Source organism: Poecilia latipinna, unplaced genomic scaffold (genome assembly GCF_001443285.1).
Source record: "Poecilia latipinna isolate Pla-1442-1.1 unplaced genomic scaffold, P_latipinna-1.0 Scaffold54, whole genome shotgun sequence".
In the NCBI taxonomy this organism is placed as follows: Eukaryota; Metazoa; Chordata; class Actinopteri; order Cyprinodontiformes; family Poeciliidae; genus Poecilia; species Poecilia latipinna.
This window is the reverse complement of record NW_015112670.1, coordinates 326,372-348,539: the sequence shown is the minus strand read 5'-3', so window position 1 is coordinate 348,539 and position 22,168 is coordinate 326,372. Positions and strand designations below refer to the sequence as shown.

General features: G+C 39.0%; 2 protein-coding genes across 15 annotated transcripts in view; both read right to left on the bottom strand.

The window, feature by feature from the left end:
* arhgef1 (Rho guanine nucleotide exchange factor (GEF) 1) overlaps positions 1-5,010 on the bottom strand; it is a 45,520-nt gene extending 40,510 nt beyond the window's left edge. For 9 of the 12 annotated variants that reach the window (XM_015052978.1, XM_015053016.1, XM_015053038.1 and 6 more), the window contains exon 1: positions 4,735-5,010. The gene's annotated coding sequence lies outside the window, so the exon portion shown is untranslated. Of the gene's footprint in view, positions 1-4,373; positions 4,475-4,734 lie in introns of all 12 variants that reach the window. The other 3 variants (XM_015052994.1, XM_015053023.1, XM_015053063.1) reach the window with 3 other exon arrangements.
* Positions 5,011-8,079: 3,069 nt separating this feature from the next.
* The window catches only part of erfl1 (Ets2 repressor factor like 1), a 61,927-nt gene continuing 47,838 nt past the window's right edge, over positions 8,080-22,168 (bottom strand). For 2 of the 3 annotated variants that reach the window (XM_015052957.1, XM_015052964.1), the window contains exons 3-7: positions 19,753-19,826; positions 18,961-19,195; positions 16,338-16,524; positions 11,910-12,039; positions 8,080-10,509 (exon numbers count right to left, since the gene is read on the bottom strand). In XM_015052957.1, the coding sequence (XP_014908443.1) occupies positions 9,698-10,509; positions 11,910-12,039; positions 16,338-16,524; positions 18,961-19,195; positions 19,753-19,813 (1,425 nt within the window). In that variant the 5' untranslated portion in view covers positions 19,814-19,826 and the 3' untranslated portion in view covers positions 8,080-9,697. The remainder of the gene's footprint in view (positions 10,510-11,909; positions 12,040-16,337; positions 16,525-18,960; positions 19,196-19,752; positions 19,827-22,168) is intronic. The other variant, XM_015052970.1, reaches the window with a different exon arrangement.

Sequence of the window (22,168 nt, the reverse complement as noted above, 5' to 3'; positions counted from 1 at the left end):
TTATATCCACAGAGTTACAACCAAGGCTACGTAGAAGACGAGGGAAGCGCAGATAGAGGAAAACAAAGTGACACAAACAAGACTTGCCTGTTTTTTATTTGGCTAATAGGAAGATTTCCAAAGATAATAAAAACAAACAAAGTCAGCTCAAATTATTCCAAGTAGTCTATCAATGTCAGAAGTTAATGTCGGAGTTTCATCTGGAGTAGCTTTTAAAAGCTGTTTTAAATAACCTCATCACATCCTCAAAGCATCTTCAGTGGGCCATTTAGATAAAAAAAACAAAAAAAAACAACAGGATCCTAAAAATGGAGCAGCTTAAAAGCAATTCAGTCATTGTTAAATTTACTACATTCACCTGTGGCGGCATGTCTCCTGTTCTGGGTTGACATTATGTCCATTGTTCTGTCTACTTCTGTTGCTCTACTGGACAAAAGAGCCAGTTGACCTCAATACGACTTCCTCCCATAAACTGTCTGATGATAGTTTTTCAAAGTTCACCTCAACCAACAAAGCACAAACATGTAACATATAGACACCTATAAATAGATCTATACCTCAGTATCTGCAGACTATGAAACAATGCTTCACAACCCCCCTGGAGGTTTGCCACGTTCTGGCACACTACAACCACAGACCAGGCATTTTATTGAGAGCTTATGTGAAAGTAAAAATGTAAAACACACTGGTGCACATTTGTATTCAATGCTTGAGTCAACATTATTTAACATCATAAATAAGGACTGCTAGCTCTCGCTCACCTTTTCTCCTCTAAACGACTGAAGTTTTCCGCCTATTCTTTTAACAAGAAAGCTCTTGTCAGACTGGATGGAGAGAACATTTATAAAACGCCTTTTTTTTTAGATTTTGCCAGCGATTCTCTATTTGACTGACATCTGAACTTTGACTAGGATATTCTAACGCAATAATAAGCTCCAACAGAAAATACTTTGCAGCTTTTTTGATCACATGTTTAGGATTACTGTCCTGTGGGAAGGTGAAGCTTGACCCCATTCTCAAATGGTTATTAGCTTCTAACAGGTTTTCTTCAATGATTGCAGTCAAAGAAAAGCCTCCCCACAGGATGATGCTGTCATTCCCGTGTCTCAACAGGGGAACCCTGCTTGAGGGTAAAGTGTAGTGTCAGCCTTCAAGGCCAACAAGATAAATATATAAATTAGCTGATTTCTAAATTCCAGCAGGTTCCAGTGGATCTTATTTAGGTGGAAAAAGGGGGCTGAATCCAAGTACAAGACATACATTTTTTAGATATTAATTTAAGGAAAGTGAAAACAATGCATCTTTCTCCTTCCATTCTACAAAAAAATATATATTTGTGTTGGCCAATCACAAAATAATAAAACAACCTGTGAAAGAATACCTTTTGTACTCTAATACCAATACAAAGAGTGTTCAAATCAAAATGATCTACTTTAACAACTTAACTAACCGCTCACAAATCTTCTTTTGTACATTTAAATCCATGCGCGATCTGCACAAACAACTGCAGAAACACACTGTGGCACGTTGCAGCTTGCTGCCTCACACAGCACCGAGAACAGCTGCGGTTTTCAGATCAGTTTTAACTTCTGTTGTAGGTGCAGCATGGCAAAACCACCTTCCCGTCAACTCCCCTGCATGCTTATTTGTGCCTGCACCCCCACTCCGAACACTGAGCTCATTCAGGAGGAATCAGTGGATTTCGGTGCTGACCCGCGGAGACAAGAGGAGCAGCCCGGTCCGTTCTGTCTCTCATTATCTGCTGCCTGTTCGTCAAACTAACTGCAGCCAGAGAAGAATACCTGCGTTCGCTTTGAAGTTCGTGCCTGACTACAGTAAATTATTAGCTCTCCTGCAGCACAGCTCCAGGCCCTCAAGACACCCCCAGGCTGTTCAACTGTGGGTGCCCTTACCTGTCATTCCAACTGTTGGGCATCTCTCATTGAGGCTGACAACAACTGTTACGCCTCGCAGTGGTACTACGCAAGTTCATCATTCTACTTTCTGAGAGGCAGTTGATGTGGGCGAGTTTATGCAGGCCTATAACAATGGATAGAGCGAGAGACAGGGAGGTTGGGGGGAGAGGTAAGGGGAAGAGCGGCACTGCAGCTCAAATTAAATAGCCAACATTCCTTTAAAAGGAAGCAAAGGTAGCCTTTGGGTTCCAGGCAAGCTTCAACTTGCAAAGTGTGGGTAAAAGAAAAGAGATGACAAGTGCAGTGCTCCTTCCAGTCTGACAGAGCGCAACAGGAAGTGGCAGGGCGCTGCTTCACATGGGGCTTCTCGAGTGCAGCGCCTGGCTGAGGGCACGTCACAGTCTCAGTCCGAAACCACCAGCGCCAACCAACACCCTTCCCAAACGGCGCCTAACAACGAGCAGACCCAATCGTTCTAAACATCCAGAGGGAAAAAACTTAAAACAGTTTGCCCCGACAGAAGTTCCAGCTTTCAGGAGAAATACTCATACCTGAGTGACAAACTGGCTCCACAACCTTTTCTTTGGAAGGTATGATTAATAAAATCTTAACCCACGGCGTTTCACCAACTGAATCTGCAGTCGATGACAGCAATCGGATAATGAAACTGCTCTGCTAGACGTACGGTAATTAGAGCTTCCTGTGAAGGCAGGAAACCCTCTACAGCGCTAAAGGAAGCAATGTCCTTTAGTTTTCGCAAGGCAAAAATCATCACTGACGATCAATTATGCATAGACACAGATTATTGACCTCTGTCTGCACTGAGGCGCCCAGTCTATACCGTCTGATCTGATGATGAGTGGTACAGAAAGGCAGCAGGAACGCACAATTTCTCATGTTGAGCAAAAACAGCATTGAGGGGGAAAAACAGCTGATTAGATCTGGCATTTGTTGTTCCAGGGACTGTGACTGAATGCTTGTTTAAAAATTATACATATGGCATAAAAATTCTATTCAGCAATGGCAGCATAGTACAATGACTACACTTCTCTGCAGAAAAAAAAACATCCACGGCCTGGCTCCTGAGAGAACAAAACCTGGCAGGGTCGAGGAAATAATTCATCCCATGCACAAAAGGAGAGGTCTCACAATAGGACGAAGATCACAAGCCAGCTTCTTTGTTTCTGACCTAAATTTGTATCTCTATATCTATAGTGTCCTACTAACGTATTCATACCGCTGAATATTTTTACCTTTGTCATGCTGTAAGTGCAAACGTGAATGTAATTTAGCTAGTAGTTGGCCGCTACATTAAAGTGGCCTTTACAGAGGACAGTCATGAAACAAGACATAAGAAGTGTGTTAAGAGTTTACCACAAGCAGTAGTCTGTTGTGACAGATGGGAACAAAAACAGACTATTTTTTGGCAAAAACACCAAGCGCACTGTGAAACATGGTTGTGACATCAGGCTGTGGGTGTGCTTTTTCCAAAAACTACGGAAAAGATGGTCAGATTTTAATGGTAAATGAGCAAAAAATTATATATATATATATATATATGCTATGTTCAAAGACTAAACACAGACTCAGGGACCCTAAACATGCAGCCAGAGCTACCATGGAAAGGTGCAAGCAAATTCATGTGAACCTTTACCGTTTACAGTTAACATGTTAAACTATTTGGCAAATAAAAATGTCCAAAAATGTTAGTTTCCAGAAGTGCAAAACTGGTGGACACTTATCTTCCACAGCATGCGGTTGTAAATGGTTTCGTAATGTACTGACTTATCAGGGCTGAATGTGGTCAACTTCTGTCTCTGCTGAGAAAAAGCATCCCACACCATGATGCTGCCACTATCATGTTTCAGCTTGGGGCTCTCAATGTGCCTTTAGTTCACAACTGTTCTTAAACATCTAAAGCCTTACCGGCAACTCGGTTCACTGATATTAGCTTGCACACGGGTAAACTTTACACAGACAATTGTTTGCAACACATTTTATTTAGGTGCATCAGGATAAATGAAGATAAAGTCATGAATATGAATACTTTTGCAAGGCACTGTAGTTTGTACGAACGTTGGTAGTTTTTCCAATTCCCTTGCGAAGTTTTCTGAAACCCAGACACTTGAAATGTAGCTGCATCTGGTAACTGTTCTCCGAGCAGTGCCGCAGAACGCAGGTCCCATTTTTGCCAACTTTTAGCCTTGGTCGGCCTGTTTCCACTGGGCTACTTTGGCTTGATAAATTACAGAGAAAGGAGGGGCGAGCGGGGGACACTATTTGAGGGAGATAAAAACATAGATTTCACAAGGTCACCTGCAATAAACCTCCCACTGACAACCCATTACACAACATGCCTCCCTTTGGGAATATCAAATTGATTTGTAGTTTTAGGATAAAACCGAAACCGACTCGAATAAATCCAGAAAATACACAACGCAACTCCGCTGCTGATACCTGAAGAAGTTTTCTCCAACTGTCTGCACACACGAAGCTCCTGACAGAGAGTCCAAGTGGTTAAACAGAAGCAGAAACTGTCCGTGTGGCGTGTGAACTGTCTGAAATGTTAAAATAAAGCAGCTATTAACGAGGATGCATTTAGCTGCAGCGCAGTCAGCCATCCGAGCACAGGATTCCTGTATGTGGACGCTACCGTCTGCCGCTCGGGCTGTGAGTGAGTGGTGAGGGGGAGCAGAACCATTACTCTCCGAGAAACAAATATCTCTTCCAATGGCGACTTCAAACTCACCAAGTAGAGGCGAAAAAGCTCCAATAGATCACTATGTTGACTGGAAATGGGTTAAAATGATTTACTCACCGGCTAATATAGAGAAAACGACGGCCGTAGCGTTCTAATGGGTTTCCTGTTCGAAAGTTGCCGAGTGTCAGTGAGAGAGAGAGAAAAAACACACACACACACACACACACACTACGCGGAAGTACACATCAAAAAAAGGAAAAAGCGAAGAAAAAAAGGGGCTCACTGTAACAAACTATAAAAGTAACAAAGTAGTGTTTAAAATTAAGCAAATAGTTACACTTTATTTTTTTACTATTGTGAAACGATACTACTGTTTCTTTTATGGTTCTGTGTGTATTCCTAGTTTGGCGAGATATAAAGATATGAACGACTTGTTTCCGCACTGTGTTACACAGTAAACAGTCCCCACCTATCCCTCTCTGCCACCCTGAACCACAATCTGGGTTTACCAGGCCCACATTTGAGTACATGATACTATTATTTTGACCAAAATAAATTATAACCAAGCTCACTTTTCAACAAATGCGCATATTCCCATAGAAAAGTGTGAATGGTGAATTTGTTAGATTCTCAGGGAAATCTGGAATATTATATAAAGAATATAATTTTGCGAGCGATTTTGTAGTCATTGAAAAAAAAAGCTTACATATATGTTTATTTTTTTTAAGATAAACATCAAATATTGTTTATGCTGAAAGAATTTTAGTGTTAATTTATACCAACTCTACTTTAATTAATTTGCTAAGTTATATTGGGGTTTTTTTTCCTTGTAATTGTGTTGACCGGGCTTACTGTCCAAATTACATATAGCTTCTTGATTAATCCTGTTTATTGCATTCCCTTAGCGCCACACTGTGGAATATCATTGCTCCTACTCAAGCAGTGCCTGATGAAACAGCTGACTTGAGCTCTGAGCTAAAACAAATAAATAAATACAAAGTTAAGAATACTCCGAATTTAGTAAAATTAATAGAATTTGAATTTAAATATGCATCTTCTGCAAGGAAATGAAAAAAAAAATCTAGAAGGATCAGTTAAGAAGGGAATATCAGGTAAATCTATTTCTTAATTGTATTTTTTTTTTAAATGATTTGCATCCTTACAGAATAAAAAGAAAAGGCTTATGTCAATGATCTGCAAACTGTAAGGGTACAAGCATTGGGAGCAGTTGGTCTCCATATTTCCTAAAAGCTTTGCTTCAGCTAAAATGTAAAAGATAGCGTTACACAGACTTTTTTTTTTAAATGTATTTTTTACATCAAATAGAAAATTAAAATATGTGGGAATTATTATTATTATTATTATTATTATTAATTATTATTATTACCTGTATTTTATTTCAAAGCTATCAGCTCTAAAATGGATCTGTTTATTGCTATTCCCTAACAAACAAATTTTCTGTTTCGTAATTTAGAAAAAAAAAAATTAATCAGAGAAAAATGAGAAAAACAAAAGTCAGACAAACGCTCAGTGCTTTTGAATATTTTTAAAGATGATGGATATTTTTTGTTAACTGATTTACAAACCAAACATTTTGGATGTATTTGTAGAAACTCTCAAATACTTGAAATTAATATCCTTTTTCTGCAAGTGCATTTTCTGCACTTTCATTCCAATTTGTAAAACAAAGTAGACTAGGCAAGAGGAAAGAGCTATATATTTAAAATGTGGAGAAGCAGAAATAGAGGATAATTAAAAAAAAAAATTCTGAAGAACAAATTCCTGAAAGTTAAATGTCTAGCTTTCAGAGGCCTCTTTGATTTTAGGGGATAAAATGTGCATTGATAACTAAGAGCTTCTAAACAAAACTCAAGCACACATTTGATCAGTTATTTCTGGATTCATGCACCTCCGTCTATGTATTTACACACTCCTTTCACTTTAAGACAGGGGTCACCAACTCCAGTCCTCAAGGGCTACCATCCTGCAACTTTTAGATTCACCTCTGCTCCAAAACGTCTGAATTCCCTCACCAGCATTCATTCCTCTCTGCAATAGGCTGGAAATGAGCAGTTTATTTGATCCAGGTGTGTTTGAGCAGAGACGCATCTAAAAGTTACAGGATGGTAGCCCTCGAGGACTGGAGTTGGTGACCCCTGCTTTAAGAACTGTAATGAAAGTTTGCTCGCTTCCCATTTTGTCACCCTAATTGCTTTCACACAAGTCCATTCATTCATTCCATAAACTCACCAATAGCCTGCTATCCAGAATAATATTTATTGCTTTTGAAGATATTAATCTTTTTCTTCTTTTTGCAAATTCATTTTCCCCTCTTTACAGTAAAATAAACAAAGATGATGTGTACACGCACATACACACAGGAAGGAAACAGTATTTACAGCTTGGTATTTCACACAAGGGTGACTTTTGACCTTTCCCGGAACAACTCAACAAAACATAAAGCTTTACAGTAAGTTTTACAATAGAGCTTTTACAACGGATCCTTGAAAGTGACACTGTCTGGCAAACCAAAAGCAGCTAAAATGAAGAAACTGTACAACAGTGTCAGAGATTTTTTTTTTTTTTGCAATGTTTTGAAACGGTTTGTTTCTGCAGAAATAAAAAAAATAAAAAATAAAATAACACTAACTGAAAAATAACCAAAGCAGATTTTTGGGGATAATTTTAAAAAAAGAAAATGCAAAAACCAATAACATTAATATTTGACTAATTACAATAGCTTCACACTGGCTTAATGCTAACTAGAAAAATAAGTTTTCCAGTATGCTTTTTTTAAAATCCAAAGGTTTTTTTTTTCCCCCCACCGGGCAAGTCGTAAAAATGATCAAAGTGGACAATTACTGGAACTTGGGTCGACGGAAATCAGAAATCAAAAAGCATAAGCTAGAGCTCTTTCTTCACTTTTGGATCGCAGATCTTCTTCCATTAATAGTTTAAACCTTGATACACCGACGCCTATAATTTTCCAACATGTTTAAATACTGAAGTAAATCACAACAATACAGGTAAATCTTATCATAGAGGAATGATAATTAAATGTCATGTACACCATATTAAAATATATACACAGAAATATTCATACAAATTTTAAACTGGTCCAGCTTGCTCAGCTGTCTTTTCCATTCCTGTTGGTAAAAAGTGCAGCAACAAATAAATATTCACAGGGTGATACAGTTGAAACTGAATAAATAAAGTAAGTTTTGTATTTGAATAAAAACACTTAAAACTGCGCTTACAAAGAAAAAAAATAAATTTCTGAAGGATCATTTTATACAGAATACAGTGTGTTGAAAACATATTAGAACCACATTCACCTTTTCTTACATTTAGTCATAAAATTCCAGATGTTCTACTAAAATGTTTTTGATCAAACACAAGGTAACAAAAAGGTGAAAAAAAAAAATCATGGTTTTCAAAAAGTGTGGTGTGCATTTATTTTTTACTGTGACACCTCTAAACAAACAAACAAACAAACAAAAAAAAAATCCAATGCAACAAGCAGCCTTCAAATGTCACCAAATTAATATTAAGACTTCAAAACCTGCAAGGACATGCCAGTGCAACTAAACTGACAGAGAAACCAGCAGAAGACCCATGATAGCTCTGGAAGAGCTGCAGAGATCCGCAGCTCAGACAAGAGGATCTGTTGGCTAAACAACTATCGGTAGTTCACTCCACAAATCTGGTCTTTATGGAAACATGGCAACAAGAAAGCCGTTGATGCCAAATCATCTTAAGAAGTCACCCCTACATGTAAGGAACATACAAAACATGGGGAGGAATGTGATATTTTCAAATGACACCAATATATATATATATATGTATTTATTTTTTTTACCTAGATGCAAAGTGCTATGTGCGGCAGAAAACGAAGATCCTGAACGCAACATGCCTTACTTAAACAGGATGGGAGCAGCGACATGATGTTGGGGTGTTTACTTCAGCAGGGACGGGGAAGTTGGTCCAGTTAAACTACGGTCAATCCTCTGAGAAAACCCGTTAAAAGCTGCAAAAGACTTAAAACTGGAGCAAAGTTTCAACCTCTAACAGCACAACAACCTTAGCCACACAACCAGAGGTACAATACAATGTTTCAGATTCACGTGGTTGAATTGTTTAAACCTGTATCTATGGCGATAGTTTAATGAATGCTCTACGTTCATTCTGATCGAGCTGGAAATATGTTGTAAAGGCGAGCGATGGAAAAAAAAAAAAAAAAAAAAAAAAGACTCCAGATGAGTAAAGCTGGTTCAAACATTCTCCAAAACACCAGCAGCTGTGATCGCAGTGAACGGTGGTTTTAAGGTGTTAAATTTAGGGCTGCTGATTACACACGCACACAACACTTTTTGGATTTTCAGTTTTAGAAGCATTTGAAACTTGCATTTCTTTTAAAATCAAGAATTAATACAATAGCATACTAAAGTTTGTGCTTGTAGTGGAACGAAATGTGAAAAAGTTCAAGTGGTGTGAATGCTTGAATACTTTTCAAAAGGAACTGCATTTAAGTTAAAGCCTGTGAAAAGTATTGCCTAGGACAACCACTAGATGGCAACATTTGACTATGTCTTCATAAATTATATTTTAAACGTACTTAAATATGAATACATATTAAATCCCAAGAAATCAAATGCATATTTGTAAAATTAGAAATTTGTTTTGATTATTCCTATTTATTGGTGTATGCTCATATTTTTACAGCCAGAACTGATCTGCAATTTACCACCTTGTCCTCTTCTCAAAGCTCCACTACTGACAGCAAATTGAAGAGTTCTTGCACTCATTCAGTGTGAAAAATCGAAACAGAAAAGGCAAAATGAAAATAAAACTGACACCTTAACAGCTAAAAATATTGTATTCTAATCTGGAGGAGACAGCAAGGTGATAAATTAAAAAACTTACACAGCAAACAGGGAAACAGCAGTTTCAGAAGTGGGGGACTGAAGTGCTTCACCTGGAAAAATAATAATCAGAAGTGAACAAAGATTTGAGTGATTGCAACAGGAAAGAAGAAGAGAGTTATCAGAGCGTAGACCGGTCAGGATGATGAGAAAATGTCTTAGCTGTGGATCATTTTCAGAGTCTCTGCCTCCCTGTGTCTGTCATGCAGAGCCATGGAGGGAGAGAGTGATGGAGGCAGGGAAGGAGGTGGAGGAGTAAGGGGCATCAGGCTCTTCAACGGATGAGGAGACACCGGTGGGGGGAGTGAGGTGATGGGAGGAAGCAGGCTCCCTTTCTTTCCATCCAACACAAGCGGCGACCGGCTCACCAGGCTGGACTCTTTCCCGATGCCAAAGTCATGCTCGTTCTCGTTGTCTGAGCTGCAGTCGCTCAGATCCGTTATCTCCAGGTCCGAGTCCGATTCGGGGTCCTGTTTCACGCCACCCCTCCTCTCGGTGGGGCTCTGCTGGCCCGTCCCAGCTCCGAGGCTGACGGCTCCCAAACCCAGACCCAGGCCTGCGCTCGGAGGGTTTGCCTCCACCCTTTCCCTCTCCCCGAGTGTCGCCCCGTTGCCGATGTCAGTCCGACCCATCGGCAGGCCGCCTGGGTAGGGCGGCAGGCAGAGCCGAGCCGGCTGACCACCCGCTGTGCCGTTTGTCCCGCCAGTCTGCCCCGGTGCTCCCCTTTCACCTCCGGCAGCCTCCCCTGGGGGAAGCAATGAGGAAAAGGGGTGAGGCAGCTGGGAAAGGCTGCTCTGCAGAGGGTTGGGGTAAAACTGGGAGGGGTAAAGGGAGCCAGGGGGCAGTTTGGGGCAGTTGTTGAGAGAGAAGGCCCCTGGGAGGTATGGGTTGAAACTCCAGGGGTAGTCAAAGGGCGGGTTGCGGGGGTACGGGCCCAGCAGGGAAGGGGGTTTGGAGTAGCACGGGGTACCTAGGAAAGAAGAGACCCAGGAAAACAGAGGTTAACTCTCGGAAGGGGGCAAAGGTTTCCTGACTTACAAGATCCAAGAATGTTCACTAATTATAACCAGGATTTGCAATTCAAATCAGCAGCCATGGGGGCTAATTCTGGCACAGTTGCTTTCAAAAACCTGATGGTTCATTTATGCATGCCAGTACTGTGTTATACACCCACTTCACACTGCTGCAGAACAGATGTGAGCACAAAGAGTCTGCACTGCAGTAAAAAAGTGATTAAACACAGCTCAAATCTTACAACTGATTATTATTGTACATGGTTCTGAGCGCAAATGTTAAAACAGATTAAAAAAAAAAAGTCAAATGTGTTACTAGACGACATTCGATCAGACAAATACCATTCATTGTTGCGCCGCGTTTTTAATTCAATCCCTTGTAAGCATCAGTCCACAACCCAAAGAGGAGGTAAATCTGAGGTGAAGCTGCAATTCAATTTTAATGAACAAACAAATACATTGCCTCTCAACCAACCCGACTTCCTTCCAAATGACAACCAACTCAAAGATTCTGTCTCTGCTGCACCCTCCACCACTCTCCAAGTCTCACTCTTTCTCTCCCTACCACTCTGTTATTTACTATGCAGGGCTAATTTGACAGCGCTGAAGTCTGTGCGTGCTGGGCCTGGAGTAGCTGGCAGACACATGAATATTGAATCAGTCAGGCAGGCCTCACTTGCTTATGAAAACACAGTAATGGGCGCCCACAGGCCACAAACTGAAGCCTGCACCCTCAATTAGGGCCTTCCTGCCTGGGAAGGGATTAGGACAGCAGGGACACATGGGAGGAGAGAGGAGGGTGTGAAGGGAGGAAGGGGGGGATAGGACCTGAGGACAAACAGAGGAGGGAGGAGAGGTGCAGGTTTGCGTGTGTGTGCATGTGTGTGTGTCTGAGTGTGTCTGTTTACATGCTACCTTCTCATGCTTGTGTAGAAAAGAGATGCGAGCAAAATCAGATGCATAAGGCGCAAATCCGCGCAGCGTTTGTTGACACTTGTGTGCATAGAAGAAGGAAGATGAGGATGCAAAGTTACGACTCAAAACAGGAAGATGATTTCTTCAACCTCGGTCTTGTCTCTTTACCTCTGCTTGCCTGCATAATTCACAGGTTAACCTGGTCTCTCTCTCACCTGCAGCACAGCCTCACTGCAGGCTGCTGTGGGACAGCTATCGCTCTTATTTCCTTTAACAATAAATGCTCATGCCTCTCTATATCCTCAATCCCGACTCTGCTTTCCTCCTCTCTCTCCCTGCACCTCCTACCTTTTGTTTACGGTCTTTTCTCTTCTGAAAGTACAAATTCAACTGTTTCTGGAACGGCTATAATTTCGCGTTAGAAGTATCTCCTTCGACTCACCTGAACCGAGGAAAGGGAACGTGTCCAGTCTCAGTTTGTCTCCTTCAGGTCCCGGCGCTGCGGAGCCCCGATCGAACAGGGACGTTCCTCTGCCGCTGTCTGGCAGACGAGGAAACAGGGACTGTATGGCCTAGGAAACAGGAAGGGAGAAGAAAATGTTTAGAAATAGCTGTGATCCGCAAATATGAAATTTGATTTAACAATGTTAGTATATATTTTAATATCCTCAAAACTATTTCTAAGATTTGGTTTACATTTTGTGATGTTACGAAAACAAACGTCAATTTTATTTAATTTGGATTATTTTCTTATAGACAAACTTTAGCGAATGTTTGTGAAACTGAAAGGAAAATTGACATCGTTTTTAAACATTTGACCAGCTCTACCAGCTCTTTGTACATACATTGTGCCGATTACAGCACGGTTGAAAATTGTTTGTCTTTTAACAGATTTCTTGTTTTTGTTCTTTTAGTTTTTTAGTTGTTTTTTTTTGCCACATTTCACGTTTCATCTAGTCAGATGTGAGAAAACCAGAGTAAATTAAATACATCTTACATAACTTTGAAGGAACTTTGACTCTTATTTGCATAATTGTTATATATATATATATATATATATATATATATATATATATATATATATATATATATATATATGTATATATATATATATGTGTGTGTGTGTGTGTGTGTGTGTGTGTGTGTGGGTGTGTGTGTGTGTGTGTGCATAACAGGAATGGCCTGTTTAAGGTTGTTTCTCAATCAGATTTAACTCCAGACTTTGTCTAGGCCGTTCCAAAAACTTTATTTTGTTTTCTCTGTGCCATTCAAAGGTGGACTTACTGGAGAACTTTGGCTCATCGTCCTGCATCAAGATTTATGTGTGTTTTTGAGCTTAAAATGAGACAATGAATCACAGGAATTGTTCCTGTATAAATAAAGGATTTATAATGATCATTTTATTTCATAATTTTATGGTACAAACTAGAAATTATGACACCACCAGTTGAGGTAAAGCATCCAAGTTGAGGTAAAAAATAAATATGATCAGGTTTGACTATGGTTCACATCAGTTTTTGAATTTGTTTGGATCGGGGAATGAGGTAATGCCTTTTGAAATCTTTTTGGCCTACTTTTACTTTTCAATATAGGTCATACTTAAGTAATGAAGTAGTTAAGTAACCATGGCGACATGTGGTTTGTGAAACTGAACTTGGCTTTGAAAACAGTGGCAAATCCTAGATAATTCATTATTTAACAAGGGCCTTATATTTACAACCAGATTAGACTTGAAAGTGTTTTTTCTGTTAACAAATTAAATCCCCTCATTATGAATTTACTCTCTTTGTCTTATATCAAAATTAGTTTGTTGGTCCGAAATCTTAAAGAGTGAAATAACAGCAGCAACTGAACCATCTAAGGAGGAAATGTATTTTCATGACTGATATGCTTACCACACTTAAGTTTGGATTAGTAAGAGAAAACGTTTTTTTTTTTAAACACTTTATGAACTACTTTGTATCAGTCTATTACGTAAAATCCCAGTAAAATAAGCTTTAAAAAAGGAAAAAGGTCAAAGGGTGTGTGAATAGTTTGGCAAGGCATAGTAGCATGCTAAACTGAGTACACAAATTCCCATCCTTTGCTTCTGTACAGTGTAAAGTCAAATGTTGACAGCAGCACCCTACAGGGTGTGATGCAAACAGTGACACAGTCACAGCAAGGACAGGATAAAAGGGGACGCCCTGGGACTCATTGTGAAGAGGGATGCAGAGTCTCAGAGATTCAAAGGCTGGAAAAACACAGAGTCAAGTGGAGACCAGCGATTAAGATCGTGGGGACATAGGATAAAACGACAAGAAGAGAAGGATTGTGGGCCAGTTTGAGTAAAAAGGACGCAATCAGGAAGTAGGAGAGCTAGTGTGAGTCAGTGTATCAGTGTTTTTTTTTTGTTTTTTTTTCTCAAAACGTGATTGAGTGGGAGACAAGTTAAAGTGTAACAGCTGAACCTCTGGAATCAAAGGGACAAAGGTGGGATTTCTCTCTCTCCCTTTGCATAGAGCAAGATCGATAGTATCTGTCACCAAGTTTGAAAGTTGAGACTGTACTTCCAAGCTGGGAGATCTGCGTTGCTTAACAAACCGCATTAATGACCCGCTATTGATCTGATCTGACATGGCCCCTTTGCTTATTTTCTTTTTCTTTCTCTCTCTCCCATTTCTTTCATTTTCAGTCAATGACAGATGGATACACCATCGGAGACGGGGATGAGAGAAGGAGAGGGATAACGTCTTCTTTTGTTTTAAGGGCGACTTAAGATCGTCCTCCTCATGTCTCCTTCAGAGTCTGCAACTTCTTATCCCATCTGAGGGATGGTGCAGACGAAGGATGGATGATTCTCCCTCCAACTTTCTAGTTCTTACCTGATTTCAATGCGCTTTAACTTTTGTTATTTTCAAGCTTGTCATATAAATAAAGTGCTGCATATATATAGCCTGAAAATTTTCTAACAGATTTAAAACATTTTGAAATACATGTAAAGCTTTTTTTTTTTTTTTGTCCAAATTATTACACATCTAACTTTATATTCTGATAGAATAAATCTGAGTACAATGCAACAGTCTCTCAGGGCTCATTGAGATGTGAGCTATTATCCCCAGCTTCAAGGACAATAAATAAGAGATGGGAGTGATGAGCGCTATCATTGTCTTGTAAAAAGAAAATACACAGGAGGGCAGCAAGAAACGTAACAGCAAAAAATTACAAGAGTGAGCTTCGATTACCTGAAATGGATCATTGGTAATAAAAAATTAAAGAGCAAAGAAAGGCGTTTGCCTCTATTTTACTGTTTCTTTCTTTGTTCCCAATTTGTAAGCTTAGATCCGAGCTGTCAGATTTGTCACTGTGCAAATTTATGTTCACGTTCAATTAAAAAACTGTTGTGTTCACAAACACATATCTGACGCTTCCTGGGTGGCGTCCTTATTCCTTAAAATAAAAACATTTTTTTTATGGCCTGATATGCAGAGCCAGTCCAAAGCTGTATATCATTCCCTCATAATGTAATGTGGGACTTTTATCAACAACAATAAGGTCCAACCGCTCCGCTAATATTTCCTTTGGCTCATCCATGTCTGACTATTATTTTCACATTGTCAGCACTATACATTTTACAACTAGAAAGTAATATTAAATTCACATTTGAATTACTCAGGACAGAAATTACTACTCTGTCTGGATAATATGGATTATACACCTTGATCCTCACCCTCAAAAAATTAAACTATAAATAGATAAGAAGGAAATAATTTTTCTTGATGTTGACAAAGTTATAAGGAGATTGTTTTCTCTTCTGCAGCTTGGATGGATGTGTCATAAAAACAGCTAGGCTACTTTGAAGACCTGTCCAATAATAAAATATTTCATATTTTACATTTAAAAGGTTTACAAGTTTGATATGATTGTCTTTGTGTATGTTAAGGTATGAATCATCTGTTTTTCTTGTTTAAAAAACACAATTCAAAAATAAGTATGAGTCATAGATTTGATTTGGTTTGACAGAATGATTACAGAAACCTTTATCATTCTCCATGTTTCCCTGAGTCTAAAACATTTAGTAAAAAAATAGAATCCATTGCTGTTAAAAGCTGTGGAGAATGACGCGGATGCACTTTTCCCAAAGTCTGCCTACGATTGGCTGATCCGGTCCTTATTCCTTCTGCAGCAGCCGCCTCGTTCCCAGTTCCTGAACTCTGAGACTCGCATTGAGCAAAACAGAACCAGCAAGATACCAAGAGTACGAGCTCGACCTGATCGGCTTCACAGAATGCTGTTGTTTGTTTTGTGCATTTCATTGATTTCATCGACTTTTGTTTAAAACCCATTCAAAATGTTTTGATTTGTTTTTCCTTTGCATCATCCAGCTCTGCATATCCATAGATAAAGATGTAGGGATCGTCAGAACGTCGAGTTTTTTCCCAGAACATAAACAGCTCATCTGACCAATGGTGTGCGCTCTTTAGTCTTGTTACATTGTAGTGGTTCTGCAGAACTTTTACACTAAAATCAATATTTGGTATTAAAAATCAAATTTAGGGTAAACCTAAAAAAATAAAATAATAATAATAATAATAATAATAATAATAATAATAATAATAATAATAATAATAATAATAAAACTGATGAGGTATAAATTATTACATTAGTTTGATTTAAAATACTTTCAATTCTAGATAACAGTAAGTTTAGTGCAATAATTAAAATGCTATCAGCTTAATAACAATAAATCAATCTTAATCAGTGTAATACCAAGGCTATGGGACTGATTATGAAACTGATCGTTTATATACATTTAAATAAAGTACCGTAGCTTATCAGCTGATAGAAACACCAACACACATTGAATCCCCTTCCCTGCCCTCCGTCCTACCGTTCGTACCTCTGGGCTGCAGTCCGGAGCAGCCGAGCCCCCGTTAAAGTGGTTCTGGGCCAGAAAGAAGGGAGAGTTAGCCATGTCCAGGATGGGGTAGTTCACCAGCACCACTTTACTGAAGTTAAACTTGTAGGTGAACCGCTTCCCTTTGGTTTTGTGCAAAATGCGCTTGTTGTAGTAATACCTGCAGAGGAGGGAGGAGAGGATATTGATGCAGGGATGGATGGAGAGGTGGAAAAGGATAAAGGAAAAAGGAAAAGGAGAGGGAAGGATTATTTTAATGCTCGCATCAAGGTTTTGTGTTTCCTCACTGTAAGCAAAGAATAAGTAAACAGCTTTAGTGCTGTGAGGCAAAGGGGTATGCTGATTTCCCACTGTTTTTATTCATCTCCTTTCTCAAATCAATTCACGTCTTGCTGCCTTTATTCAATACAATGTGTTTTTTTGAGTGAACTTTTTCTCAGTGGATAGAAGACAAAAACCAGAAAAAAATCAAAATGTAGGATCTTTTTGAACTCCTGACATACAGTGCAACCAAACTATTTCCTTTCATTTCAAGACTGTTTTACACTTAAAACAGGGTTTTGTAAAGCTTCATATGTCAAAATGTGAGACTTTTCCATGCTTGGCTTCACAGTTTTTAGTAGAAATTTGAATCTTTTTTCTGAGGTTCAAGAGTTAAAAACAAAAGTTTATAAAACAGTTTTTAAATTTAAGTGTATTTTATTCTATCAAAGCATATATTTATATATTTTTTAGCTTATTCAACAGTAATAACCAAACCAATTCAGAGTTTGAGTTAACTATCAAAGCAGTCAGAAAAACAGAAAAGCAACCAACATTTTTGTCTCGGCAGAAAACAAACTAAATTATTGTTAATTAATTCTATTAACAATATTCAATAATTATTCAGTTTCCCAGGATTTCTTCTAGTCTATTTCATAAATAAATAAATATGTTTCAGATTTATAGGTGTTTTCATTGTGGCACTGCTATGACAGCACTAGTTCTAAACTCAAAACTAAAGAGCTGATGACTTGAAGTTCATCAAAAAATAAAATACAGCTAATATAAAGCTATTTCCACTGACTGCAGAGGAGGATATGAACTGTTTTTGTCATGCCATTTTTCTTAAATGTAAAAATTGTGTGACTATTTTATCTTCCTCTAATTTTCAGTTTGAGTAAATTCATTTGCTAGAAAAACGTCGTGAGAAATTATTGTTCTAAATTAAACTACTTCTAAAATAAGATAAAATAAAAGCTGTTCACCAAGGTAAGCTCTCCAACCAGAAAATAAATAAGCAATTCCTACAGATATCAATGCATTTTATTTATATCTAACCCTACATTTTTGTAGATTTACAATTTACCAAACTTCAAAATAGGAAAGACAAGAAAACATGCCATTTGAACCAACCAACATCTCCAAAGTCACTTTAGAGAACTGACATCACTTCCATTTGTCAGTCAGAATTTAGCTTGTAATATGATTAAATAACAAAACATATTTTGAATTTGTACTTTAAACAATGAGCCTTGTTGTCAGAGACTACTGTGCATAAGACACTGAGGAGCTGTCAGCATTTCCCACAGAGCAGCAGATTAACAAAACAACAGCAATCTCCATGGTAGCGACCTTCGGTGTCTCCCGACGGGCATGTCAAACCTTCGTCATGCCAGTTTCCTTTACCACCCACAGAGGTGTCACTGTGCACAGTGTGCCAGAATGCTGAGCTGATCAACGGCGGGGCTGTGGGGGGAAGAAGCCATCTGGCTCAGGTAAAGGAGCTGAGAAATCAGGGCTGAAGGCAGGATGTTGGGTGAAAAAAGCTGCAGACGTGTTATCGCGAGATTCCGGCGACTGTTGAAGGAATACTTTTGTCTCAACCAGATCACAGTCAGAGTGCGAAACACAGCCTCAGCATTAAACGTGGGTATGAAGCTCCTCATTATGCAGACGCACTCGATCAACAAAACAGCAGAATGTTCATATCAGCATGTATTCACAGTGGCTGAACCCCAGCGCAATGATGTGTACATGTTTTGCTTTGCGTGGCAATTGTGCCTTGGCCCCTAATTGAGCAATTAAGTGAGGCTAATTAAGAAGGCTAATTGTGGCCCCAGCCAATTCATAACAATTAGACTCTGACGACAGCCCCCATTAACAAGGGGCCAAAGGAAAGCAGAGGGGGATTGGGGGGGGAGGAGGGGGCAAATTGGGATGGGGTGAAACAAGTCGGGGTGGTGGTGGGCGTTGGCACAATAAAACTATGAGCGATTGAGGGGGTGTAAGCTGCTCCTCAAGTTTGAGTGTTTTCACCATTCCTGGGGAAGTCCAAGCGATTTCCACACCGCGGCTTAATTTTGAAATCCCTATTGAATTTTTTTATTTTGCAGCTCAATGGTGAACTTTCCATTAGGATGTCAGCTGATAAGGAGAAATTGAGGGTATTGACGTTCCCCTGGAGAAGTCTCACCTTTATCTTTCTATTTTCGCCGACATGAAAAAGAGAGGCGCTAAGTGAGGATTAAGCTCGGCGAGAGTAAACAAATAATGTAAACCGGGGGCGGGGGCCGGTGGGGGGGTGGGGCGATAAACCAATCTGATACAGACGTACCTCAGCGCCCGGCTCAGCTTGTCGTAGTTCATGTGAGGCTTGCACTTCCTAATCCCCCACAGCCGGGCCACCTCATCTGGGTCCTTGATGACAAACTCCCCGTAGTCTCCCTGCCAGGCGATCACACCCTGATACTCCTCCTTCTGCAGCAGCTCCAGGATGAAGTGCCACAGCTGGATCTGCCTGGAACCAGGGCTCGACTCCGGCTTGTAGGCCCAGTCCGGGAAGGCGAACCCTAGGCAGCGAGAGAGAAACAACAAAGGAGGGGTAAGGTTAAGGCCTGTCGTTTGTCCCGCTGCTCGCTAGGGGGGGATTGCTGTCTGAATGACTGATGAGTGATGGAGCTGAGGGATGATGTGTTTAATATCACAGCACGTGCCTTGAGCAATGTTAGTCTGTGCTAATGCCCTCTAGCCTCAACAGATTGGTCAGTGGGATGATGACAGCTCGCTGGGGGAGATTTGGTTGATGTTGCCTGGGCCTGAATTTTAACAGCCAACTGTATGCACATCATAGAGGAGCTCGCATCAGCTGCCAGTGAATCTGGCTGTAAGTAGCCTTGTAAAAACACAAGACACAGAGCCAATTACCACCAGAGTCTGCAGCATTGCTGAAGAGTTTTTCAGCAAGATTTTTATTTTCTTTTTTTATGATGATGGTTTTGGTTAATCGGGCATAAATTTACTCGGATGGTTTCCCCTGAATATTTTCTTTTGTTTATTAATTTTTAAAGGAAAAACTTTTTGCCACAAAGTATGTGGAGAAAACTCGACTGACAGGGATCGGACTCACCTGGCGTCCAAAGGGCGGGCACCGGGGGGAGCAGCAGATCGCTGACGCAGTTGCAGTCCATGCCTCCACAACACCTGAAACAGTAACAACAATAACCATGCATTTTCTTACATCTTCTGCAAATAGAAGCAGTCAAACACGAGAGAATATTTACTATTAGTAAAGTTTACGCCAGCCGAGCAGCAACTTTGGTAAAAATCAAGATATTGCGTAAGGGTCTAGAGAAGCGCCGTGAGTTCAAAACGGCACCTCAAATCGATGTGAAATACAGCAAGGTTATGTTTCATATGTCTTCGGTTGAGATAAGGTGTTTGATGGATGTGATCTTGTACAGCCACCTGAGGCCGTGTCTGATGCAACGTGGTGGACATCCCTGTAGTGTATTTTCAACCGCAGGAATTACACAGATTTTTTTAAAAAGCATCCAAAAAGCAGCCGAAGCACATCACATTAAAAAAAAAAAATACATACATAGTATTTTAAACATATATGTTCGAGTTTTGGCTTGATCTCTGTGGGTTTTTTAAAAGTAGAAAGTGCAAAATAAATTACAAAATATAAAAACCAAGAGGGCAGATTAATGCTCTCTTATGATATGCAGGTAGAACGGAGCTGTGGACGATGACTTTATGATGATTTGAGGATTAAAATGCCCATCATATAAAGAATTCACAAACTTCACCCAACTTTCAGCTGGAAGTTGGGTGAACTACTTTTTAATTAATATTTTAGCTTGAATTTCAAGCTAAAATAATAATTAAAAAGTAGAACTGCTCTGAGAAAGTCTCTTTAAGAAGATAATCTGAACAAAACACAACAATAAACCTCTAAAAGGATTCAAATTCCTTATTTTTTTTTTCCATTTTGCAACATTATAACTCTAAACTTCAGTGTATACGATGTATTTTTTTTTCTTTCTGATAGACCAACAAAAGTGATACATGATGAGGTTAAAAGAAAATGTTAATAGACTTTTATTTTTAGAGGTTTTAAAGGTGACCTTTATTTGCAGTAGATTAGGCAGAGAACCAAGGGGGAAAACATGCAAGAATTGAACCCCAAACGGCTGAAACAGCTACTTTTCCTCTAATCTAAACAAAATTATTACATAATACTTTGAGGATGATTTTCCGTCAACATTTACAGGTAATTCAGTTCCATGGGACAATGCATGGAACTGAATTCAAGCAAATTCTGAAAGAAAACCTGTTTGAGGTTGTAAAAGTCGTGAACCTTTTTGCCTTGTTTCAACTTCCGGTAGAAAAATCTGACTGAACTTGAGTCATTTTACAACGAAGGATTTCTAAAAATGTCATTCCCTAGATGAGTTGGTGGAGATACGCCCAAAGAGGCTCATTTTTCTAATTTTATCTGCTTAAAAACCATAGAAAATCGTTAATCAATCTCCTTCAACTTCACACTTATAAGACTCTCTGTGTTGATCTGTCACACAAAATCCCCAGTAAAATATACTTAAGTGTGTATTAGAGGGAATATTCTATGACGTTAAGAATTTCTAAAACTATTTGCATTGTCAGCTCTCAATTGTATGTTAGTGAGATTATATTATTCATCTGCAACATTTTGGCACAAGTTATGTCATTTAGTAAGACATTCTGTTTGTTTTAATTGCCACAACTAGAGAGGGCCAGAAGATGCATTTTCAGACGACTTGTTATATAGATATCGTGAAAAAAAAGGAAAATACAGAAAAAAGATCTGAGATTATCACAAATTGCAGCAAAAGTGTTGTAGGACAGAAGGCATCATTAAAAAAGCCATAAGGTCTGAGAGTGCAGTGTAGGATAATCTACAATTTCATAGTAAATTAGCATTTTCTTATTTTCTGTCTTATATTTTTGAATGTTTCACATTTTTAGATTTACACACCCAGAAAGTAAAGGAATGACAAATTTAACCTTATTTGTCCCTAATCTTTATCTGAAAATCTCAAAAAGCTTTACTGATTGATTGCTTTTGTAGAAAAAAAATGGTGGGAGTTTTTTTTTTTTTTGTTTGATGCAATTAATGAGAAAAGGAAAAAAAAAACTGATTTGTCAGTATTTGACTTGCAAAGATCTCTGGTTCTCTGATTGGGACGCCACCAGAAACAAACCTGCAAGCTTTTGCATTTAATTAAGTTAAAATACTTCTCACAAAATTGTATTAAATGAGAGAAAAATAAATAAAAAAATATATACATCCTTAATAACCATAAAAAATAACCCAACAAATTAATAAGCAAGAGCAAAATGTCATGAAAGTTTTTTGTAATTGACATGTCTGAAATTTCTCATCATTTTGTTTGATTTGATCTTGTAGATGAACGTCAGTAGGGCTTAATTATTTAAAACTTAAGAACACTTTTGAAGGTCACTCAGGACCATCTTCTTACTCCGTTAATACAATCTTACCT